Source organism: Actinia tenebrosa, unplaced genomic scaffold, assembly GCF_029948245.1.
Source record: "Actinia tenebrosa isolate PJP-AT-01 unplaced genomic scaffold, QUT_ActTen_1.0 PGA_scaffold0__85_contigs__length_37466705, whole genome shotgun sequence".
NCBI classification, from domain to species: Eukaryota; Metazoa; Cnidaria; class Anthozoa; order Actiniaria; family Actiniidae; genus Actinia; species Actinia tenebrosa.
This window is the reverse complement of record NW_028292569.1, coordinates 7326806-7346077: the sequence shown is the minus strand read 5'-3', so window position 1 is coordinate 7346077 and position 19272 is coordinate 7326806. Positions and strand designations below refer to the sequence as shown.

At 39.2% G+C, this 19272-nt stretch overlaps 2 protein-coding genes across 7 annotated transcripts in view; one reads left to right on the top strand and one right to left on the bottom strand.

The window, feature by feature from the left end:
• LOC116308622 (cytoplasmic aconitate hydratase) overlaps positions 1 to 12189 on the top strand; it is a 21248-nt gene extending 9059 nt beyond the window's left edge. For both annotated transcript variants that reach the window (XM_089028192.1, XM_089028188.1), the window contains 13 exons: positions 669 to 840; positions 1496 to 1804; positions 3115 to 3319; positions 3986 to 4070; positions 4747 to 4903; positions 5962 to 6026; positions 6176 to 6235; positions 6873 to 6977; positions 7509 to 7651; positions 9088 to 9235; positions 9803 to 9925; positions 10152 to 10337; positions 11327 to 12189. In XM_089028192.1, the coding sequence (XP_088884318.1) occupies positions 669 to 840; positions 1496 to 1804; positions 3115 to 3319; positions 3986 to 4070; positions 4747 to 4903; positions 5962 to 6026; positions 6176 to 6235; positions 6873 to 6977; positions 7509 to 7651; positions 9088 to 9235; positions 9803 to 9925; positions 10152 to 10337; positions 11327 to 11440 (1872 nt within the window). In that variant the 3' untranslated portion in view covers positions 11441 to 12189. The remainder of the gene's footprint in view (positions 1 to 668; positions 841 to 1495; positions 1805 to 3114; positions 3320 to 3985; positions 4071 to 4746; positions 4904 to 5961; positions 6027 to 6175; positions 6236 to 6872; positions 6978 to 7508; positions 7652 to 9087; positions 9236 to 9802; positions 9926 to 10151; positions 10338 to 11326) is intronic.
• Positions 12130 to 19272, bottom strand: LOC116308603 (uncharacterized). Of its 5 annotated transcripts, XM_031719085.2 has the most exons (8): positions 18938 to 19272; positions 18162 to 18306; positions 14821 to 17934; positions 14378 to 14590; positions 13970 to 14162; positions 13478 to 13764; positions 13132 to 13188; positions 12669 to 12895 (listed from the first exon to the last, which is right to left on the bottom strand). In XM_031719085.2, the coding sequence occupies exons 1-7, from the start codon at positions 19216 to 19218 to the stop codon at positions 13174 to 13176; spliced, it is 4248 nt and encodes a 1415-aa protein (XP_031574945.2). In that variant the 5' UTR covers positions 19219 to 19272; the 3' UTR covers positions 12669 to 12895; positions 13132 to 13173. The 5 variants fall into 5 exon arrangements, 3 of the variants coding, with proteins under 3 accessions (XP_031574928.2, XP_031574945.2, XP_031574935.2); XM_031719068.2 differs by lacking the exon at positions 13132 to 13188 and having other exon boundaries at positions 12130 to 12895; XM_031719075.2 differs by having other exon boundaries at positions 12669 to 13188.

Genomic DNA, 19272 nt, shown 5'->3' with positions numbered 1-19272 from the left:
TTCTCTCTCCTCTCCTCTCTTAACACCTTGTCTGTTCTGATCATATCTTTTGTATATTTATTTTCTTTCCTCTGTTCTTGTCTCCTTCCCTTCCCTCTCCATTTCCTTCCCCCCTCTCCTCTCCTCTCAACTTGTCTCATCAAGTCCCACCTCTTAACTCTGTTCTTCTCTATTTCCCTTTCCTTTCCATTTTCTCCTCTCCTCTTCCCTCTTGTGTCTCATTGTGTCTTGTCTCTTATCTCTTTTCTCTCTCTTCTCTCCTTCTGTTTCCTTTCCACTTGTTCCTCTCCTCTTCTCTCACCTTGCGTGTCATCACATCACATCCCATCTCTTTCTTCTGTTTTTCTCTCCTTCCATTTTCTTTCCATTTTCTCCCCTCCTCTTCTCTCTCCTTGTGTCTCATTATGTCTCGTCTCTTATCTCTTTCCTCTCTTGTCTACTTTCCTTTCCTTTCCTTTCTATTTTCTCCACTCCTCTTTTCTTGCCTTGTACATGTCATCACATCTCATCTCTTTCTTCTATTCTTTTCTCCTTTCCTTTCCTTTCCATTTTCTCCTCTCCTCTTCTAACCTTGTGTCTTGTCATGTCTCACCTCTTTCATCTCTTTCCTCTCTTGTTCTCTCCTTCCTTTTCCCTTCCATTTAACACTTTTGGGTGCCTCTGTTTAGGACTTACGACAACGAGGTGTAGTTGGTAAATTTGTAGAGTTCTTTGGTCCTGGTGTAGCATCTTTGTCCATAGCAGACAGGGCTACCATCGCTAACATGTGTCCTGAATATGGAGCAACTATAGGATTCTTCCCTGTTGATGAGAAGAGTATGTTGTACCTGAAACAAACAGGTAAAATTTGAAATTCAAAGAGGATATGGAACTGAATAGAATATGAAATTGTTCAGCATGTTACAGTGGAAGTAAGGGAACTTGGAAAAAAATTCCTTAGTCTCTGATGGGAATTTATCATCATCATCATCACCGTCATGTATCATCATCACCATCATGTATCATCATCATCATTAGTATTACTATCATCATCATGTATCATCATCATCATCATCATCATCATCATTGTTATTAGGGATTTGAACCCATGGCCTTCCATACTTTTGTTGCTCTATCAATGAGCCACAGCTAGGAGACTCTGTCATCATCATCATCGTCATCATCATCATCGTCATCATGTATCATCACCATCATGTATCATCACCATTATGTATCATCATCATCATTAGTATTACTATCATCATCATGTATCGTCATCATCATCATCATCATTATTATTATGGGATTTGAACCCATTGCTTCCATGTTCCTGTTGTTCTTGTTGCTCTATCACTGAGTCACAGCTGGGAGACTCTTTGTAAGCGTATAGCTAATACTGGGTTGTCTAGATTTGTAGTAATGGCTTGCGTTCTGCAAGGCTCAGATGCATGATTTTTATAATGAATTGAGTCAGTGAGATTGCTCTTGTTATTCATTTCCTTGTGGCTTTGTCCAGGTCGCGATGAGGAAAGAATTGCCATGATAGAGGCCTACCTGAAAGCCTCCAAGATGTTCAGAGACTACACCAACACTGACAACGACCCAACCTTCTCAGAAGTAGTAGAGTTAGATCTGTCTACAGTTGTCCCCTCCTGTTCAGGCCCAAAGAGACCACACGACAGGGTACCAGTGTCTGAAATGAAGGACGATTTTCAATCCTGTCTCAACAGCAAGACTGGCTTTAAGGGATTTGCGATCCCTGCTGAGAAACAGGCTGATAAAGTACCTTTTAAATTTGAAGACCAGGATTTTGAACTAAAACATGGTGAGTTTTAACTAAGGGGTGAATTTTTGTCTCATTGGGCGAAGTTTTGTAAAATCTCAGTCCTGGTGACAAAGTTTACAGAAATCCCATGTTGGTTAGTTTTCTATTCCAAGTCGACAAAATGGAAGTAGGGTTAAAAGGAGAGAGGGAAATGGATGAATAAATGAATGAATGGATGGATGGATGATGAATGGATGGATGGATGGATGAATGGATGGATGGATGAATGAATGAATGAATAAATCGATGGATGGATGGATGGATGAATGAATAAATGGAAGAATGAATGAATGAATAAATGAATGGATGAATGAATGTATGTATGAATGTATAAAGTATGGATGGGACGGTGGATGGATAGTTGGATGAATTGAATGGATGATTGAATCAATAAATAAATAAGCTGATGAATGACAGATGAATATCCATTTATCCAACTATGGGGACAGATGGATAGATTAATGAATAGCTGACTAATATCTATCTGAATAAATGACAAAAATAATATATTAATGAAAAAGTTAAATGAGTAAGTTAATGAATGGAAAAAGAAATGACGAAAAAAATCAAAAAATTAAGATTAAAATTAAAAATTAATTTATCTTCGAGTGTTGAAAAGATCTCTCATGAGTGAAGCACAGCGAACGAGTGAGAGATTTTCAACACGAGAAGATAAATTTCGTATCCAAGCGCCCATGTAATATTCTGTTTATTATATAATTATCCATAAGATCAACTTAACAAGCTTTTTATTATCATAAAAAGTTTTTATTTATAAACCAATAGCTTAAATACACATGATAACGATATATCAGTTTTTCGAAAAGAAGAAATAGAGGATATTACATGGGCGCGCGGAGATACGAATTTTATCTTCGAGTGTTGAAAAGATCTCTCACAAGTGAGCGCAGCGAACGAGTGAGAGATTTTCAACACGAGAAGATAAAATTCGTATCTCCAAGCGGCCATGTAATATTCTGTTTATTATATAATTATCAATGAAGTATGTTTTGACTTTTTCAGGCAATTCTTTCCGTGTATTTTTGAATAGCCATCGCAATGGTGTTATTTTCACACGTGAAAATAACATGTTATTTTCACGTGTGAAGATATCAATTTTTCGAAATAGAGAAAAATAGATATTTCATTGGTAATTATATAATAAATATAGGTATTTTATGGATAATAATATGATAAAGGCCGATACCACATGATTGTGAGCAAAAGAACAAATGGATGCATGAATGAATAAATGAAGCTCAATATCAAATAATCTAGTAATTAAAGACCACGGTTATGATTGATTTCAGGATCTGTGGTTATATCGGCAATAACAAGTTGTACCAACACTAGTAACCCTTCAGTTATGCTTGGAGCTGGTATCCTGGCCAAGAAAGCTGTAGAATTAGGCCTTTCTGTAGCTCCATACATCAAGACTAGCCTTTCCCCTGGCTCTGGTGTTGTTACATACTACCTACAAGAAAGTGGTGTTATGCCATATCTGGAAAAATTAGGGTAGGTTCAATTTTCAAAGCCTTTTTTTGTGTGTTTTTTACTTCTCAACCTTCAGTAGTCAGTTTCTTTGTACTGACCATGGCTTGAAAAAGGACAGGAATGAAAACAAAGGTAAAGGAAAGGGAAACACAACAAAGGGATTGAAAGGAAGGGAAGGGAAGGAAAGGAAAGGAAAGGAAAGGAAAGGAAAGGAAGGAAGGGAAGGGAAGGGAAGGGAAGGGAAGGGAAGGGAAGGGAAGGGAAATGAAATGAAATGAAATGAAATGAAATGGGAAGGAAAGCAAAGGGAAGGAAAGGGAAGGAAAGGAAAAAGAAAGAGAAAGGGAAGGGAAGGGAAGGAAACATAACAAAGGGAATGGAAGGAAAGGGAATGGAAGGGAAAGGGAAGGGAAAGGGAAGGGAAGGGAAGGAAACATAACAAAGGGAAGAAAAGGAAAGGGAAACAAAAGGAAGGAAAGAAAAGTAAAGCAGGAAAAAAAAAGAAAGTGAGGGGAAGAAAAGGGAAATGAAAGGAACTGAAAGGGAAGAGATGCAGAAGAAAAAGGAGCTCACTTTGCAGCAGACATTAAATTTAACTTGTTTACACAATTCTTGCAATAGATAATGGCTGACCAAATGGTCAACCAACTGCCCAAATCACTCACCTATTGATCGTATTCTTGTCAGGTTTTCAGTGGTTGGTTATGGTTGTATGACATGTATAGGTAACTCTGGCCCTCTTCCTGAACCAGTAGCTGAAGCAATAGAAAAGGTACAGACTATAGAACTTTGTTTTTATCATAATTTTTCGATCAAAACAAAATATTTCTGAAGACTTTTATATGCACTTGACAAGAATAAACACTGGGATTTAACACTACTGAAAAAAAGAAAGTTACAGACTATAGAAATACTTGGGGTTGATATATGGGTGCTAAATACACCTGTTTACCATCCTTCCAACATAATGTTCCCTCCATTTCAGACTGTTTCATCCTTCATTCTCTTAAGAATGAGATTCTTTGTTTGAGTTATATCCAAAATGAAGTGTCTTCTCTTGCTCAACCGTTAAACAAAGAAATGAATGATACTTTACTTTACTAAATGACACCTGCGAAATGGGAAAATTTTGTTACTGCTATTTCCATGAACTGTGTGCTGAAATTTGGTTATTTACTGCCGTCAATCAAACCTAATCAGTCGGTACCTTTCATATTTTTGACTGGCAGCAGCGAAAAAACAAATTTCAGCTTGCGGCTCGCAGCTACAGGGTTTACATGTTTAATAAATAGCAGTAAATACAGAGGTCGAAAAAGATAAATGCTTTTTTCCTCAACCCCAGAATGTATATACAAATATGCCTCTGCTGCCAAGACTTTTTGAAGTTTTTATAGCAGAACTGAGAAGAGAGGTTTGAAAAATTGATTCGTATGGCTTTTGCCTTGTAGGGTGACCTGGTAGCTTGCGGAGTATTGTCAGGAAACCGTAACTTTGAGGGTCGCATTCATCCATTGACTAGAGCCAACTACCTGGCCTCTCCTCCTCTAGTCATAGCTTATGCTATTGCTGGGACAGTGATGATTGACTTTGATAAGGAACCCATTGGTAAGTCTGTGAATTTGAAAAAATGGGTATTTCATACACCGAATCGAAATATGGCGACCAATTTAAATAACTATTGTTCTGCACTGACTAGTGACTGACTAGCCTCGTGTTCACGTGGAAACATAAAAGCATTTTCACATGTATGAGAGGCTAGTCAGTCGCTAGTCAGTCCAGAACAATAGTTATTCAAATTGGTCGCCATATTTCGATTCGGTGCATAGATGGGTATTTTTTAGATGGTTGCTGCAAGTGGTTCAGAAAATAACCTTGCATTGATATGTAATGGCACTATCATCATCGTCACCAACATGTATCATCATCATATATTATCATGTATCATCATCATGTATCATCATAATGTATTATCATGTATCATCATAATGTATTATCATGTATCATCATAATGTATTATCATGTATCATCATAATGTATTATCATGTATCATCATAATGTATTATCATGTATCATCATAATGTATTATCATGTATCCTCATCGAGTATCATCATCATGTATCATGTATCATGATGTATCATCATCATCTATCATCATATATTATCATGTATCATCATCATGTATCATGTATTATCATGTATCATGTATCATCATGTATCATCATCATGTATCATGATGTATCATCATCATGTATCATCATCGTGTATCATGTATCATCATCATGTATCATGTATCATCATGTATCATGTATCATCATGTATCATGTATCATCATCATCATGTATCATGTATCATCATCATGTATCATGATGTATCATCATCATGTATCATCATCATCATGTATCATCATGTATTGTCATCATGTATCATCATCATGTATCATCATCATGTATCATCATCATGTATCATCATCATCATGTATCATCATCATGTATCATCATCATGTATCATCATCATCATGTATCGTCATCATCATGTATCATCATCATCATGTATCATCATCATCATCATCGTCATCACCATTGTGATCTACCATCATCACCATTTGATAACCATCCACCATCGACTTACTATTGTTTATCAATCTTGTTTACCACTCCTCGTAGGCGTCTCCAAAGATGGCAAGCAAGTTTTCCTTAATGATATCTGGCCAACAAGAGACGAAATTCAGGTAGTTTGGCAGGCATTCAAGTAAAATGCATAATCAAACGTTCATTTGTTTGGTTGTCTGTTGGCTTTTGGGCAGTTAAAAAAAGAAATATATTTGATTTTTGCACTGTCATATTTGTTATTTAAAAGTTTCACTTTGTTAATCCACAGGTGGTAGAGAGGAAGTATGTTATTCCCGCCATGTTCAAGGAGGTTTATTCCAAGATTCAGGTGAATAATTTTTTTCACCATCATCACTATCACCATCGTTACCATCACCACCATCATCATTACCATCATCATCAATGTATCATCATCATCACCATCATCATCATCACCATCATTACCATCATCATCATTACCATCGTCATCATTACCACCGCCATCATCATCACCATCATCACCATCATCATCATCACCACCACCATCATCATCATCACCACCACCATCATCACCATCATCATTACCATCATCATCAATGTATCATCATCATCATCACCATCATCATTACCATCATCATCAATGTATCATCATCATCATCATCATCACCATCACCATCATCATTACCATCATCATCAATGTATCATCATCATCATCACCATCATCATCATTACCATCGTCATCATTACCACCACCATCATCATCACCATCATCATCATCACCATCATCATCACCATCATCATCATCACCACCACCATCATCATCATCATCACCACCATCATCATCATTACCACCACCATCATCATCACCATCCTCATCATCACCATCATCATCACCATCATCATCATCACCACCACCATCATCATCATCATCACCACATCTTTTGAGGCTATCATTAACAATCATCTAATGTCATCTAATGTTGCAGACTGGTAATCCACAGTGGAATGAACTAGAAGCTCCAGATAGTCTACTGTATCCATGGGATGAGAAGTCTACTTACATCAAGAGTCCTCCATTCTTTGAAAGCATGGTCAGTACCTATTTATTTATTTATTTATTTATTTATTTATTTATTTATTTATTTATTTATTTATTTATTTATTTATTTATTTATTTATTTATTTATTTATTTATTTATTTATTTATTTTTTATTATTCTGCTTTTCCCGTTAAGGCAGGGACATCACAACAGCTTTTGTCAATTCTTCGTTTGCACGTTACGGCATCGCGGCCATGTTGGTGCCATTTAACAAAAGATTTCTCATTAGCAGTATGGATGCATGCAAATGAGAAATGAGATGCAAGCGAGACAACAAGCATTGTATCAGCCCGATAGCCTCTCTTTCTGCTAATCCCCAAGTGCTTTATAACTCCACACAGCAAAACAAACCCCTCTTTTATTTCTTTTATGAAATACAAATTACAATAACCGTTTTTTTAGATAGAATGACAGAACTGAAGTGCGCGCGCGTTCTGTGTGCTCTCATAAACCACGCGCTCCCAACCAATCAGAACGCAATATTCATAACCGTTATTTTATACTTTGTCTTATTTATTTCAGGCTAAGGAACTACCTGAAATCAAGAGTATAGAAAATGCTGCAGTATTACTTAACCTTGGCGATTCCGTAACCACGGATCATATCTCTCCAGCTGGTAGTATATCTAGGACGAGCCCTGCAGCACGATACCTGGCTGGCAGAGGGTAGGTTATTCAGGGCCGTAACCAGGGGGGGGGGGGGGGGTGTGGAGTACAGGGTGCCCGAACACCCCCTCATAAAAGTTTAAGGTCCGCTCATCTATCTCCTTTTGCTTTAAAATTGCATGTAAATGTGTGTGTGTGTGTTTTTTGTTGTTGTTGTTCTGCTTTATTATTATTATTTTTTTGGTTCTGCAAATCATTGCCTGTGCACCTCCCCTGCAAAATCCCTGGTTACGCCACTGCTATTGATAGGTTGCAAGCATTCCCAAGAGAGTTAAAAGACAAAAACATGGCGGCAATTGTGGTGCCATTAACAATGGATGCTAATGAGAAATCTTTTGTTAAACGGTACCAACATGGCTGCGATGACGTAACGTGCAAACGAAGAATAGACCTCTTTACCTCGGGCGTAATGTTTTCCCATTTCAGACCACGTGTCATTCCCTTGAGAATAAGATTCTTTGGTCGTAATGTTATCCCATTTCAGACCACGTGTCATTCTCTTGAGAATAAGATTCTTTGGTCGTAATGTTTTTCCATTCCAGATCACGTGTCATTCCCTTGAGAATAAGATTCTTTGGTCGTAATGTTTTTCCATTCCAGACCACGTGTCATTCCCTTGAGAATAAGATTCTTTGTTTGAGCTGTATGTCTTCTCATGCACAACCGTTAAACAAAGAACGGCTATTCGTACGTTACCCGTACGGCGACTAGTTTTGTTGCTATTCGTACGGGAGTCAAAAATTTCGTCGATTTTCTCGGGAACTCTGTATTCTTTTCCAACCTAATAACGATATTTTTGTTTAGACCAGTTAGTCGATTCATGTCAGTGATGTTATTTTGATTCAAAGTCATTTGACGAGTCTGTACTCAGTAGCGAGCAACTCACTTTCGCGACATTTTTTTTCGTGTAGTCTGAGGTCATTGTCACGGCGGGAAATGTCACGCAATAGAATTTCTGACGACTCCCGTACGAATATAGTCTCCCCACAGCCGCTTTCAGTGTCGTGGAGAAAGCGTTGCGTGACGACACTGAAAGCGGCTGTGGGGGAGACTAGTACGGGAGTCGCGGTTCAACGAATATTTTCCAACATTTTTCACTCCCGTCTCCAAGGAAATGACACTCTAGGATGACCCGTGGTCTGAAATAGGTAAATATCATGTACAAGCTACAGCGCTATCCGGCGGATAAGTCCTTATACAGTGGATTAGTCGATGCTGTTATCCAATAAATTTATCCACTGGATAAGATTTATCCGTTGGATAGCGCTATCCAGGCTTCGTACAACCGGGCCAGAAGGGGATTTAGAGCCATGGACTTTTGTTATAAAGTTGCTCTCATATTTTTGTGGCTTTTGACCTTGTTGATTTTGTCTACTGTTGCTGGTGCTGGTGTTGCTGTGGTTGTTTTTTCTCACACGTTCCCTTATTCTCAACAGCCTTGTTCCTCGTCAGTTCAACTCGTATGGATCTCGTCGTGGTAACGATGCAGTCATGGCTCGTGGTACATTCGCCAACATTCGTCTGGTTAATAAATTCATGGGCAAAGCGATGCCCAAGACTATCCACTTCCCTTCTGGAGAAACGGTACGGAATACTTTCCCTAATCGACTATCTTCCTCCCTTGGCTTAGATGAACTTCTTTCCCGGGGGTACTCTTGCCCGTTTAGAGTAGGGATGTGCCGCTGAGCCCACTGAACCCTGACCCTGTTCCAGAGTAAAATCGCTGAAATTCATACCCTGTTCTAGAGCAAGATCGCTGAAAATCATAACCTATTCCGGTATTGCGCACATATACCCTGTCCCAGAGCGAGCGCGATTTTATATATCCTGTTCCAGAGTAGAATCACTGAAAACCATACCCTGTTTGACGGCACGTACCCGTATAGCAAATATAAGGGAATACCCCCCCCCCCCCCCACCCCCCAGGACTTCTTTTAACTTGGTCAAAGTAATGCCCAAGACTTTTATGTCCTACGAACCTGTCTAATCGAACACCTTTCTTGAATGGCCATCTATCCTAGCCACTGAAAATAGTTAGCCTCTTTCTCTTTGATCAACTCTCTTCTATAAGCGCCCCATCTCCTACCCTACTCTTTACTCTGTTCTCTCCCAATTTCTATTTTGGTGTGATTTTTTCTTGTGTCTATCTAGATGGATATCTTTGATGCAGCAGAACGCTACAAGACCGACAATAGACCAGCTATTATTCTGGCTGGTAAGGACTATGGGTCGGGCTCATCACGTGACTGGGCTGCTAAAGGACCTTGGATGCAGGTTAGTAGGCTTGCCTTCGGCCATCCATCCATCCCTCCCTTCATCCCTCCTCCATCCACCCATCCCTCCATCCATCCCTCCATCCATCCCTCCCTCCATCCCTCCCTCCCTCCATCCATCCATCCATCCATCCTATCCATCCAACAATCCATCCCATCCATCCCATTTATTTATTTATTTATTTATATATTTATTTATATATATATTTATTTATTTATAACTCCAGGGTATTAAGGCAGTTATTGCGCAATCATTTGAACATATCCACCGCAGTAATCTCGTCGGGATGGGTATCATTCCCCTGGAGTTCATGCCCGGCCAAAGCGCCGAGAGCCTGGGCCTGACAGGCAAGGAATCTTACACCATTGTGATACCAGGAGACTTGAAGACAGGCATGGATACAGATGTCAAGGTAAGAAGAAACGCTTCTTTTAGATGAAATTTTTTTTTCAATAATGAGCAATAATGGCAAAAAGCGCCAAAAACTAGACTTTCGTATGAGTTTTGATCCCAATTTTCGTTTTGGGTTAACACTCAAAACCTTTTTTTAACAGTTAGAAACTGATGTACTATGATAAAATGCCTGTTTGAAGCGGTATTTTCAATTGTACAAATATGTTTTGTTACATTTGTGTTAGAATATTGCATTGTCAGGCTTTTTTATAGAAAATATATGGGAAATAAGCAAATGAAGGCCTAAACCTCATTTTCAAATTTTTCGTTTTGGGTTAACACTTCGATTCCAATTTCATCGGTCATCTCCACTTCCAAACAAGTTAAACTTTCTGAATAACAAGCTTTTAGCCTAGTACAACAGCCTTTCTTCAAGAAAATAGTTTTTGGCGCTCACTGCTTGAATACGAAAAGAATTTTCTCTTAAAGTAAAAAAAAATCACGTTTTACAATAGTTTCGATTTAATCTGGTACCCAGACCCTGCGTTTCTTCCGGTCTGTGGCGAGGGTGGCTAAGAACCTGGGAACCTGGTCTCATAAAATGGATTATGCCAAAGCCCTACGAGATTGGTTTTGATTTCTTTGCATACTCACTTGGAGAATACGCAGACGTTTTTCTCTAGTGTCGTCGGGCATATCACAGTCCAGAGCTGGACTTACTTTTATCGATGAGCGCGGCAAAGACGAGAAGCGATATCTCATTGACGATATCTACACCTATTTCAAAAAACGTTGACGGTCGGAGGTCTGCAGAAACAATGGTCAATCAAATTTTGTTCTAACGAGATCTTCATTACTTAGCGTGCGCTACTCAATCACGTCAGCGTGCACCATCCATTTTTCTAGATGCACGATCGCGAACGCTAATTAACCAATCAAAGCGCTCGTTATATCGTGGCTATGTTATAATATTTGATCGATGTGTTTTGTGTATTTGTATTTTCCCAGCTTGATGATGGACGCACGTTCCAAGTCAAGATCCGCTTTGATACAGATGTAGAACTGGCGTACTTTAAGAACGGTGGAATCCTCAACTACATGATACGACGCATGATCAAATAATATCACCGCTGGACGAACATACTGCTTTAAATCAATTCTGGACGACGACGAATAGATATTTCAGTGGACTCTTGGCAGAGGGAACTAATTCTTTTCCCTAACTGTCTCTCCGTGAGATGCGGAAACAGTTGTGGAAGGTGGTAGGGAGAGGTGGGGGGGGGGGGGGGGGGGTATTTTTGATTCGGTCATTTCAGTCTCAAACTCTCTCGATCTTCTAATTTAATGATGGGCATACGGATTCTGAAAGTTGATAAGTTATTGCTGCTAGATATAGACCCCTTGCAGCACTTTGGAATGCAGCTCAATCTGGGGGACAAAACAAAAGGTTCAAATTCTCAGGAAATTGAAATTCTTTTGTCTTGGCCCCCACATCGAGCTGCTTTGACGTCACATGCAAGGGGTCCTATTGCTGTACGAGAGAGTGATTTTCAAGTGGGAATCCAAGGCACAATTGAAGTTAGTACCGCGTGCGTTTATCATGCGTTGATAACCATTCTTTTGGGAAGCCATTTCAAGGTTACGGCATGTCGTACCGTGTACGTGCTGTAAGTCAGTACGGTGCTTTTTCGACTCCTGCGAAACCAAGTTCAAAGTTGTTCTATATAGTAACTGTTTAGGCCCTCGAAAACCCACTCGAGGCCCAATCGAAGTACTGGAACTCTTCAGCGAAAATGTATTGAAAATGAAAATTATCGAAAAATCTGTTTTATTTTAACGTGCAATAAAAATTCCTTTTCTTTCTGGTAAAATTGATTTATGGTGCTAAATTACATCAAGAAAAATGATATACAAAATTCACAAAAGTTTTACCACTTATCCTTAATAATATTTAGCTTCGATGCCTCAAGAATATCACTTCACGAGAAAACATAGGTTCTATTGGTTGTCTATAATAATCTCTAATATTTAGCCTTTCTTTAATATCCAGTCGTAATCCTCAAGAGCGCTAATTCGCAAGAAAATCCACATAGGTTCTATTGGTTGTCCATAATAATCTCTAATATTTAGCCTTCCTCTAATATCCAGTCGTAATCCTCAAAAGATCCATCATTTCATTAAAAAATCCACATAGGTTCTATTGGTTGTCCATAATAATCTCTAATATTTAGCCTTCCTTTAATATCCAGTCGTAATCCTCAAGAGATCCATCATTTCACAAAAAAATCCACATATAGGTTCTATTGGTTGTCCATAATAATATCTAATACTTAGCCTTTCCTCTAATATCCAGTCATAATCCTCAAGAGATCCATCATTTCACAAAAAAATCCACATAGGTTCTATTGGTTGTCCATAATAATCCTTAATATTTAGTGTCCCCCTACACACCGCTACAATCTGCGATAAATGTTCATCGTTAACCATGTCACTGTACTCCAGGACAAGGTTACGTAAAGCAGGGCTGTACGTTGTCGATCTGAATGGCAGGTCTTCTCCAAGACTCTTTGCTGTCTCCTAGCAACAGATAAAAAGGAAAATTAGAAACAAATTGACCATTTTTAAATAGTCCCATTTACAGTTTCCTTTTTGAAACACCCTGAACAATTATTCACATGTCTCTTCCATGGTAAGCTCACCGTTCGTCTCGCTTTGATGCAAAGGCACGGCTACCTTTCGAGATGGCGCAGGGAACTGTGAAGGGGACTATTCGCTGTGTTCCTTGATTACAGGCTCATTGAATTAGAGTTTACCTTGTTTCAGCGTCAAAATATTCACAAACATCAACGGCAAAGTTAATTGCATTCGCTCTAAACAAACCAAGTAAATAGTTCATTTAAAGTCAGTACATTTGTACGGAAATCAGAGAACACAATTTATACCACGTGACGGCTAGCGCCGAAAAGGTGGATTCCACGGACCTTCACTGGAGCACATGAATATTCGGCACGAAATAGAGGAGAACTCGAAAAAAACTGGGTCGAGTGTGCATTTCAATGCATTGTGGGAATGTTTTAGAATATGATAAATAGACGCCATCTTGGAAATACGTCCCTATTACCGTCCCACAATGCACTGCAATGCCAACTTTCTCCTTACCATATCACACGGCTGGATGTAAGTCTCTGTTGGTCCTTCATTCTGTTTGTTCTTCAGTATCCTACGTAGCATTATCTCTTGTTTTGTCCGCCATCTTGGTAGATCACTAATAATCCCAAAGAAAGGTTTGGTAGTCAAAGCTTTTAACCCAGACAGAACAGCCTCTTCCAGTCTCCCGCAGTGAGTCAACAGAGCCCCGACGCCCGTGGACGTGATGTCTGGGTTCCAGCTTATGTCAACGAAGGTAAGGTTGGGCATGCTGGTTACCATGGTAGTGACGACTTCGTCTGAAAAAGAGACGACCTTTGAATTTTAAAAAATGTTTTGAAAGAGATATATACTATGTATTGCACACTCTTGCACACTCTTTGATTGCAACGATTTTTTTTACCATTCTCATGACCAAATGCAAATTTGAATGAGAAATAAAATTCGCAAAGAATTTTTTAGTAACGCGACGCCATCATGCTAAGACGGCCTCTAGTTACTTACCTGTAAGTTGACCAACGCTTGAAACATTGAGTGACGTCATAGACTGGCAGTAAATTGAGAGCGTTTCCATGGTGATTCTTGACGCAGTGCACTGACGTAGTGCAAAGCTTTGAAGCCCAGTGCATGACTCGGCCATTGCACATCGACCCCTGTCTGTCAACTCTTCACACCACGATAGGTCCAGATCACGTAACTATGGGAACCAAATAATTTATCACTATTTTGGGGTGTTTAGTCTTTAGCTATTACTGGAGGCAGGAACAATAGAGTCGTTCTACCCTGGGAAACAGAATTCTTTCTCATGTAAATCAGATTAGACAAGATTCAATTGTTCCTGCCTCCTGTCATGGCTGCCATCACGTGATGGTGCAAAGCCTCTATACAGAGAAAGATAGCTAATCATCTAACCTTGTCTCCACATTTCTCGGCCAATGCAAACATTGTGATATCAGTCACAGATGTCTCAGCCAAGGATAGGGTCTTAAGACGTGGACAATCAAGCATGGGGACCACACCTAGATCTGTGACAAAAGCCACGCCTCTCAGGTCGATGCTCTCGAGTAACGGACAGTGGACTGGTAAGGAGAGTAGGGATTGATCCCTCAATTTTTCACAGTCCGTCTGGGAAAAAATGTAAGGGTTATATATAATTGGATGGAAGGGAGAGGAAGCAATGGGATGGGATGGATGGATGAATGGACGGACGGACGGACGGACGGACGGAGGGACGGACGGATGGATGGATGGATAGGATGGATGGATGAAAAAGTGAATTCGAATGGATGAATGGAAGAGGGAGAAATGAATGGACAGCAGGACAAATGCATTGACAGACAAACAAATAATCTCACCAGTGTTAGGGAACGAAGTTCTGGCTGGTTTGATACCATAGCAACTAACGTCTCATCATCGAGCTCCGACCACGACACTGCAAAACTATTCAACGATCTATTCACCGAGAAGAAGAGCTTAAGACAAGCCACGCCGAGTGCTTTACCATGGAAATGTATACTAGTTATGTCCAGTGAACGCAAACGAGGCTTATAGGTCAGTGTCAGTATAAGTGGCTCCTTTCCTTCCTCAGAACGTTCCGTAACGTAGGGAACAGTAAGACTGTCATCCTTAGATGAAGAACTACTTTCAGCGTTTGTATTATAAAAAGAATCAATGCTTGATTCCGACTCGTTTTGTATCCTTCCACAGGAACTTTCTTCACCTCTGGAAGTTTTATGTCCTACATCAGGATTGCCTTCACAAGACAATTCGCTTCCTAGGGTATCTGACTTTTTATTCAGTTTAAAATAATTTTCTTCTTCGGAACCTCGAGTGTCGATACTTAAATTACTCTTCGTAGAAACAGTAACACTGACATCCAATATATTTGAGCCTGTTAACTTATTATCTGGTCCGGAAGCTTCCTTTGTTGAAATATTTGAAATATTTTGTTTTTCGAAGTCTTGAATATTGAGATTAGAATTTTGAACAGAAGCTGAAGAATTCTCGCCATCTAAAATATTTGGATACGTTTCCTTGTCATCTTGAGATAGCATTACTAAGTTTATTTGTTCTAAAGTTAAAGGATTGAGGCTATCAACTCTGCAAGTATCATTGGCAGTGTCATCAGCAGCAGCAACACTGTCATTAGCACCATTACCAACACCAACAGCAGCCTCGTGTGCATAATCATCATCGTCATCATCATCACCACCACCATCATCAGCAGCAGCATCTCTACCACCACTACTACCACCACCACCATCAGCACCATCACAAACACCAACGACAGCCTCATCTGCATCATCATCATCATCATCGTCACCATCATCACCATCATCATCACCATCATCATCTTCAACTTTAAAACCATCAGCATCATCGCCATCACCACCATCATCATCATCTTCATCATCATCATCTGAGTCCATCAATTCAAACATGGCATTGCTAAGGCTAAGAAGGGCATCATTGAAGCCATGCAGAAGAGAAGAACTGTCTTCAGTGCGCCATTCTTGTAAGTTAAGAATATCGGTGAATAGATCATCAGCATCGTCCAATGATTCTCTCTGATTTCCATTATCGATGGCACAACTACCAACGTTACCACTACTCTCACTAATACCATCATGAGTAACAATGATCTTACTATGATCATCACCACCATCACCATCAGCAGCAGCAACACCACCACCATTATCAGCATCATCATCTCCTTGAACACCATCATCACCATCACCATCACAACTGCTAATATGACTCGTAGAAATAGAAGGTTGTTGTAGCACCTTTGTATCATCATCATCATCATTATCTGCATCATCATCACCTTGAACACCATCATCACCATCACCATCACAACTGCTAATATGACTCGTAGAAATAGAAGGTTGTTGTAGCACCTTTGTATCATCATCATCATCATCTGCATCATCATCACCTTGAACACCATCATCACCATCACCATCACGACTGCTAATATGACTCGTAGAAATTGAAGGTTGTTGTAGCACCTTTGTATCATCATCATCATCATCATCAGTTGAGTCCAAGTTCACCAGGGCACTAGTAAGACAAGATATTGCATCACCAAATACCGATGACACAGAATTGACATGTGATGATTTATGCACATCACCCCACATACTATCAAACAGCTCATCATTATCACTACAAGAGTCATCATCTCCGACTTGTTGCCATGCCAACATCCATTCCTCTTCCAATACCTTTAAATCTGATGACTTTGGAGGTCTATGCCTATTGGCTGCAAGAGTACTGGCCAAAGGAAGACCAACAGTGGGAAAACTGAGTGACATTAAATGAATATTATCAGTTTGACTATTATCAGCTTGACTATTCAGAAAATCAACCTCACTTTTCATATCTGTCTTATTTAAATTCAAGTTTTCATTTTCTTCCTCTAACGTGGTTGTTTCAGTCTCCATTGCCTCCTTCCTTGGGAAAATATTTTCTTGAAGTTCATCCTTTCCGTAACTGTCCTGACACCTCACAGGTGTTGAAACCACAAATTCTGTAATTTGACCTTCTGCGGTATCTGAAGTTCCCACACTTTTAGTTTCTGCAATTTTTCCATTTTCATTCAAATCATACTCATATTCCTCAGCATTTGAATCTTCACACTTTTTAAAGATTTCTGTGCTATCAATTTCCGTGATTCCCATTTTTTCATCGTCCACTTTTTCCCCACTTCCATTCAAATGTTTCATATCATCTTCAGCATTCCAACATTCAGAATTTTCTTTTTCTTTAGTAAAGATTTTCGTACTCTCTAGATTTGTAGCTTTTACTTCTTTCTCAATTCTTTCACTTTCTCCACTCTTGCTTGCAGAAAAATCAACCTTCTCGAAATTAGATTTTCCAGAAGTACTTGAATCTTTCATATGAAGATCTGCGTCATAGTATGTACCATTGGTAGATTTAACTGCAGGAAAAGAGTTCCGTAAATGCTCATCTTTTTCTAGGTATGAAGATTGGTTAACACCAGCTTTATTGCTTTTTACAGATATGTCTTGATTTTCTTGATCCAATTCTTCATCATTATCATTATCACTACCACTATCTTCATTCTCTGTCAGTGAAGAAAGAGCTCCTAAATAAGATGAATCAACTTCTTGAACAAACTGAAATGCAGCTTGAGGACTCAATCCGGCTAGGTACAATAATGCAATACAACCCAATCCAGTCCATGAGATGTTGACTGATGTTAACGTTGGTCCACAAAGAGCTACTAGATTTTTTATTGCAGCACTTGTAATTGATTGACAGCCTGAGAGGTCAACACTCGTAAGGTTTTTGCCTCCTTGGAGAGCACGCTGGGATAGCTTGGGGGGAGACTTGGAGGATTTGTTCGGTGGAGAAGATGATGACATGGCAAAGGCTTTGTCAGTGATGTTGTTGCAGCTGGAGATATTGAGGTGTTCTAGTCCTGGACAACACATTAGGATTATCTATGAAAATTAATGAACAAATAATAATTGAATATGAGATGATGGAAGATATCAATCATAATCATGTATCATCATCATGTATCATCATGTATCATCATCATGTATCATTTAAATCATCATCACCATGTAGTATCATAACATAATGATAACACCATCATCACTGCATAAAATTATCATCATCATCAGTATTAGCCTGGCTAGTATCTTAGTATCTTATTACATCCTACCTGTACTCCATCATCTGTCATTATATTGCAGTCTTCAAAAGACAAGTGAGTGATATTAGGAGCATTGTCCTTCAAGCAGCAGTAGAGAACGGGCCGCAGAAGATTCTCACAGGAACTGAAGTCAATGTAGGTCAGATGACTACATCTGTATTCATAACAAAAATATATTATTAATGACTGATAAATAATTATAAAAAATGTGATTGATTTCCATGCATTTTGCATCTGGAAATATCTGGATCACAAAAACAAGACAAGCATTGTATATGCTGCTAATATACACTATCTTTCACCACTGAGGTTCCAAAGGTTTGGGTTGCTGGTTTGAGCCCTGTGGTCACCATATGTAAATTGATTATTTTTGACGTGTTGTTCTCTCCTATGCTACGAGGGTTTTCTCTGGGTTTCCAGTTTCCCTCCCTCCGTAAAAATCAACATCTGAGTTGAGGGTTGTGTGCATAGAACATTGAATGTGTAGTTCCAGAAAATATTCATACCCCCACTACAAAGGGAATTTGTAAAAGGACCCCCCTACCTCCAGGAACTTTCAATTGTCTTCCAAACAAACTCTGAAATTTTGTACTTTCTCTGACCAATTCCATCTGTGGGTGAACTATGAATATTTTCTGGGACTATATACACAATGTAGTAGTAGTGTGTGTAAGTGAAAAGTGCGAAAACGCTATCTAGAACGACTAGAAACTTAACTAAAGGGATTTTTATTTAAGCTGTAACTTTAAGTGAGTTATAAAAAACAGACAGTCAACCTTTCTTACTTGGTTATTGTTTCAATAACTCCATCACAAGTCAATGAACTACAGTCCTTCAACTTCAGGTGCCTCAGATGTTCTGGAGCAAGAACACAAAGTAACTCGTCAGTCAATTCCTTTGGAAACAACTCTGCCACCAACAACAAGATTTCTTCGCTCAAACAAGTTCCTTTTGTTGTCTTCAGCGTTTCTAACAGCAGCTGTCGCTCTATGCAATCCGTAGGCCTGCAGACTAGGGTCCTTACGATGATAGTCTGGGCGACAGATCGCAAGGAGGGAGGTTGCATCTTAAAGAAGAAAGTTTTTTATATTTAGTATGAATTTGTTTGTTTATCCGCCAT

Bases quoted from the DNA above. Each gene is read 5' to 3' on its own strand.
- LOC116308603 (XM_031719068.2), bottom strand. From the start codon at position 19,218: ATGCAACCTCCCTCCTTGCGATCTGTCGCCCAGACTATCATCGTAAGG. The intron at 18,307-18,937 runs GTAAGAAAGGTT...TTATGAATACAG, and splicing joins GTTATTGAAACAATAACCAA to ATGTAGTCATCTGACCTACA. The intron at 14,163-14,377 runs GTTAGATGATTA...TGGTTCCCATAG, and splicing joins CCGAGAAATGTGGAGACAAG to TTACGTGATCTGGACCTATC.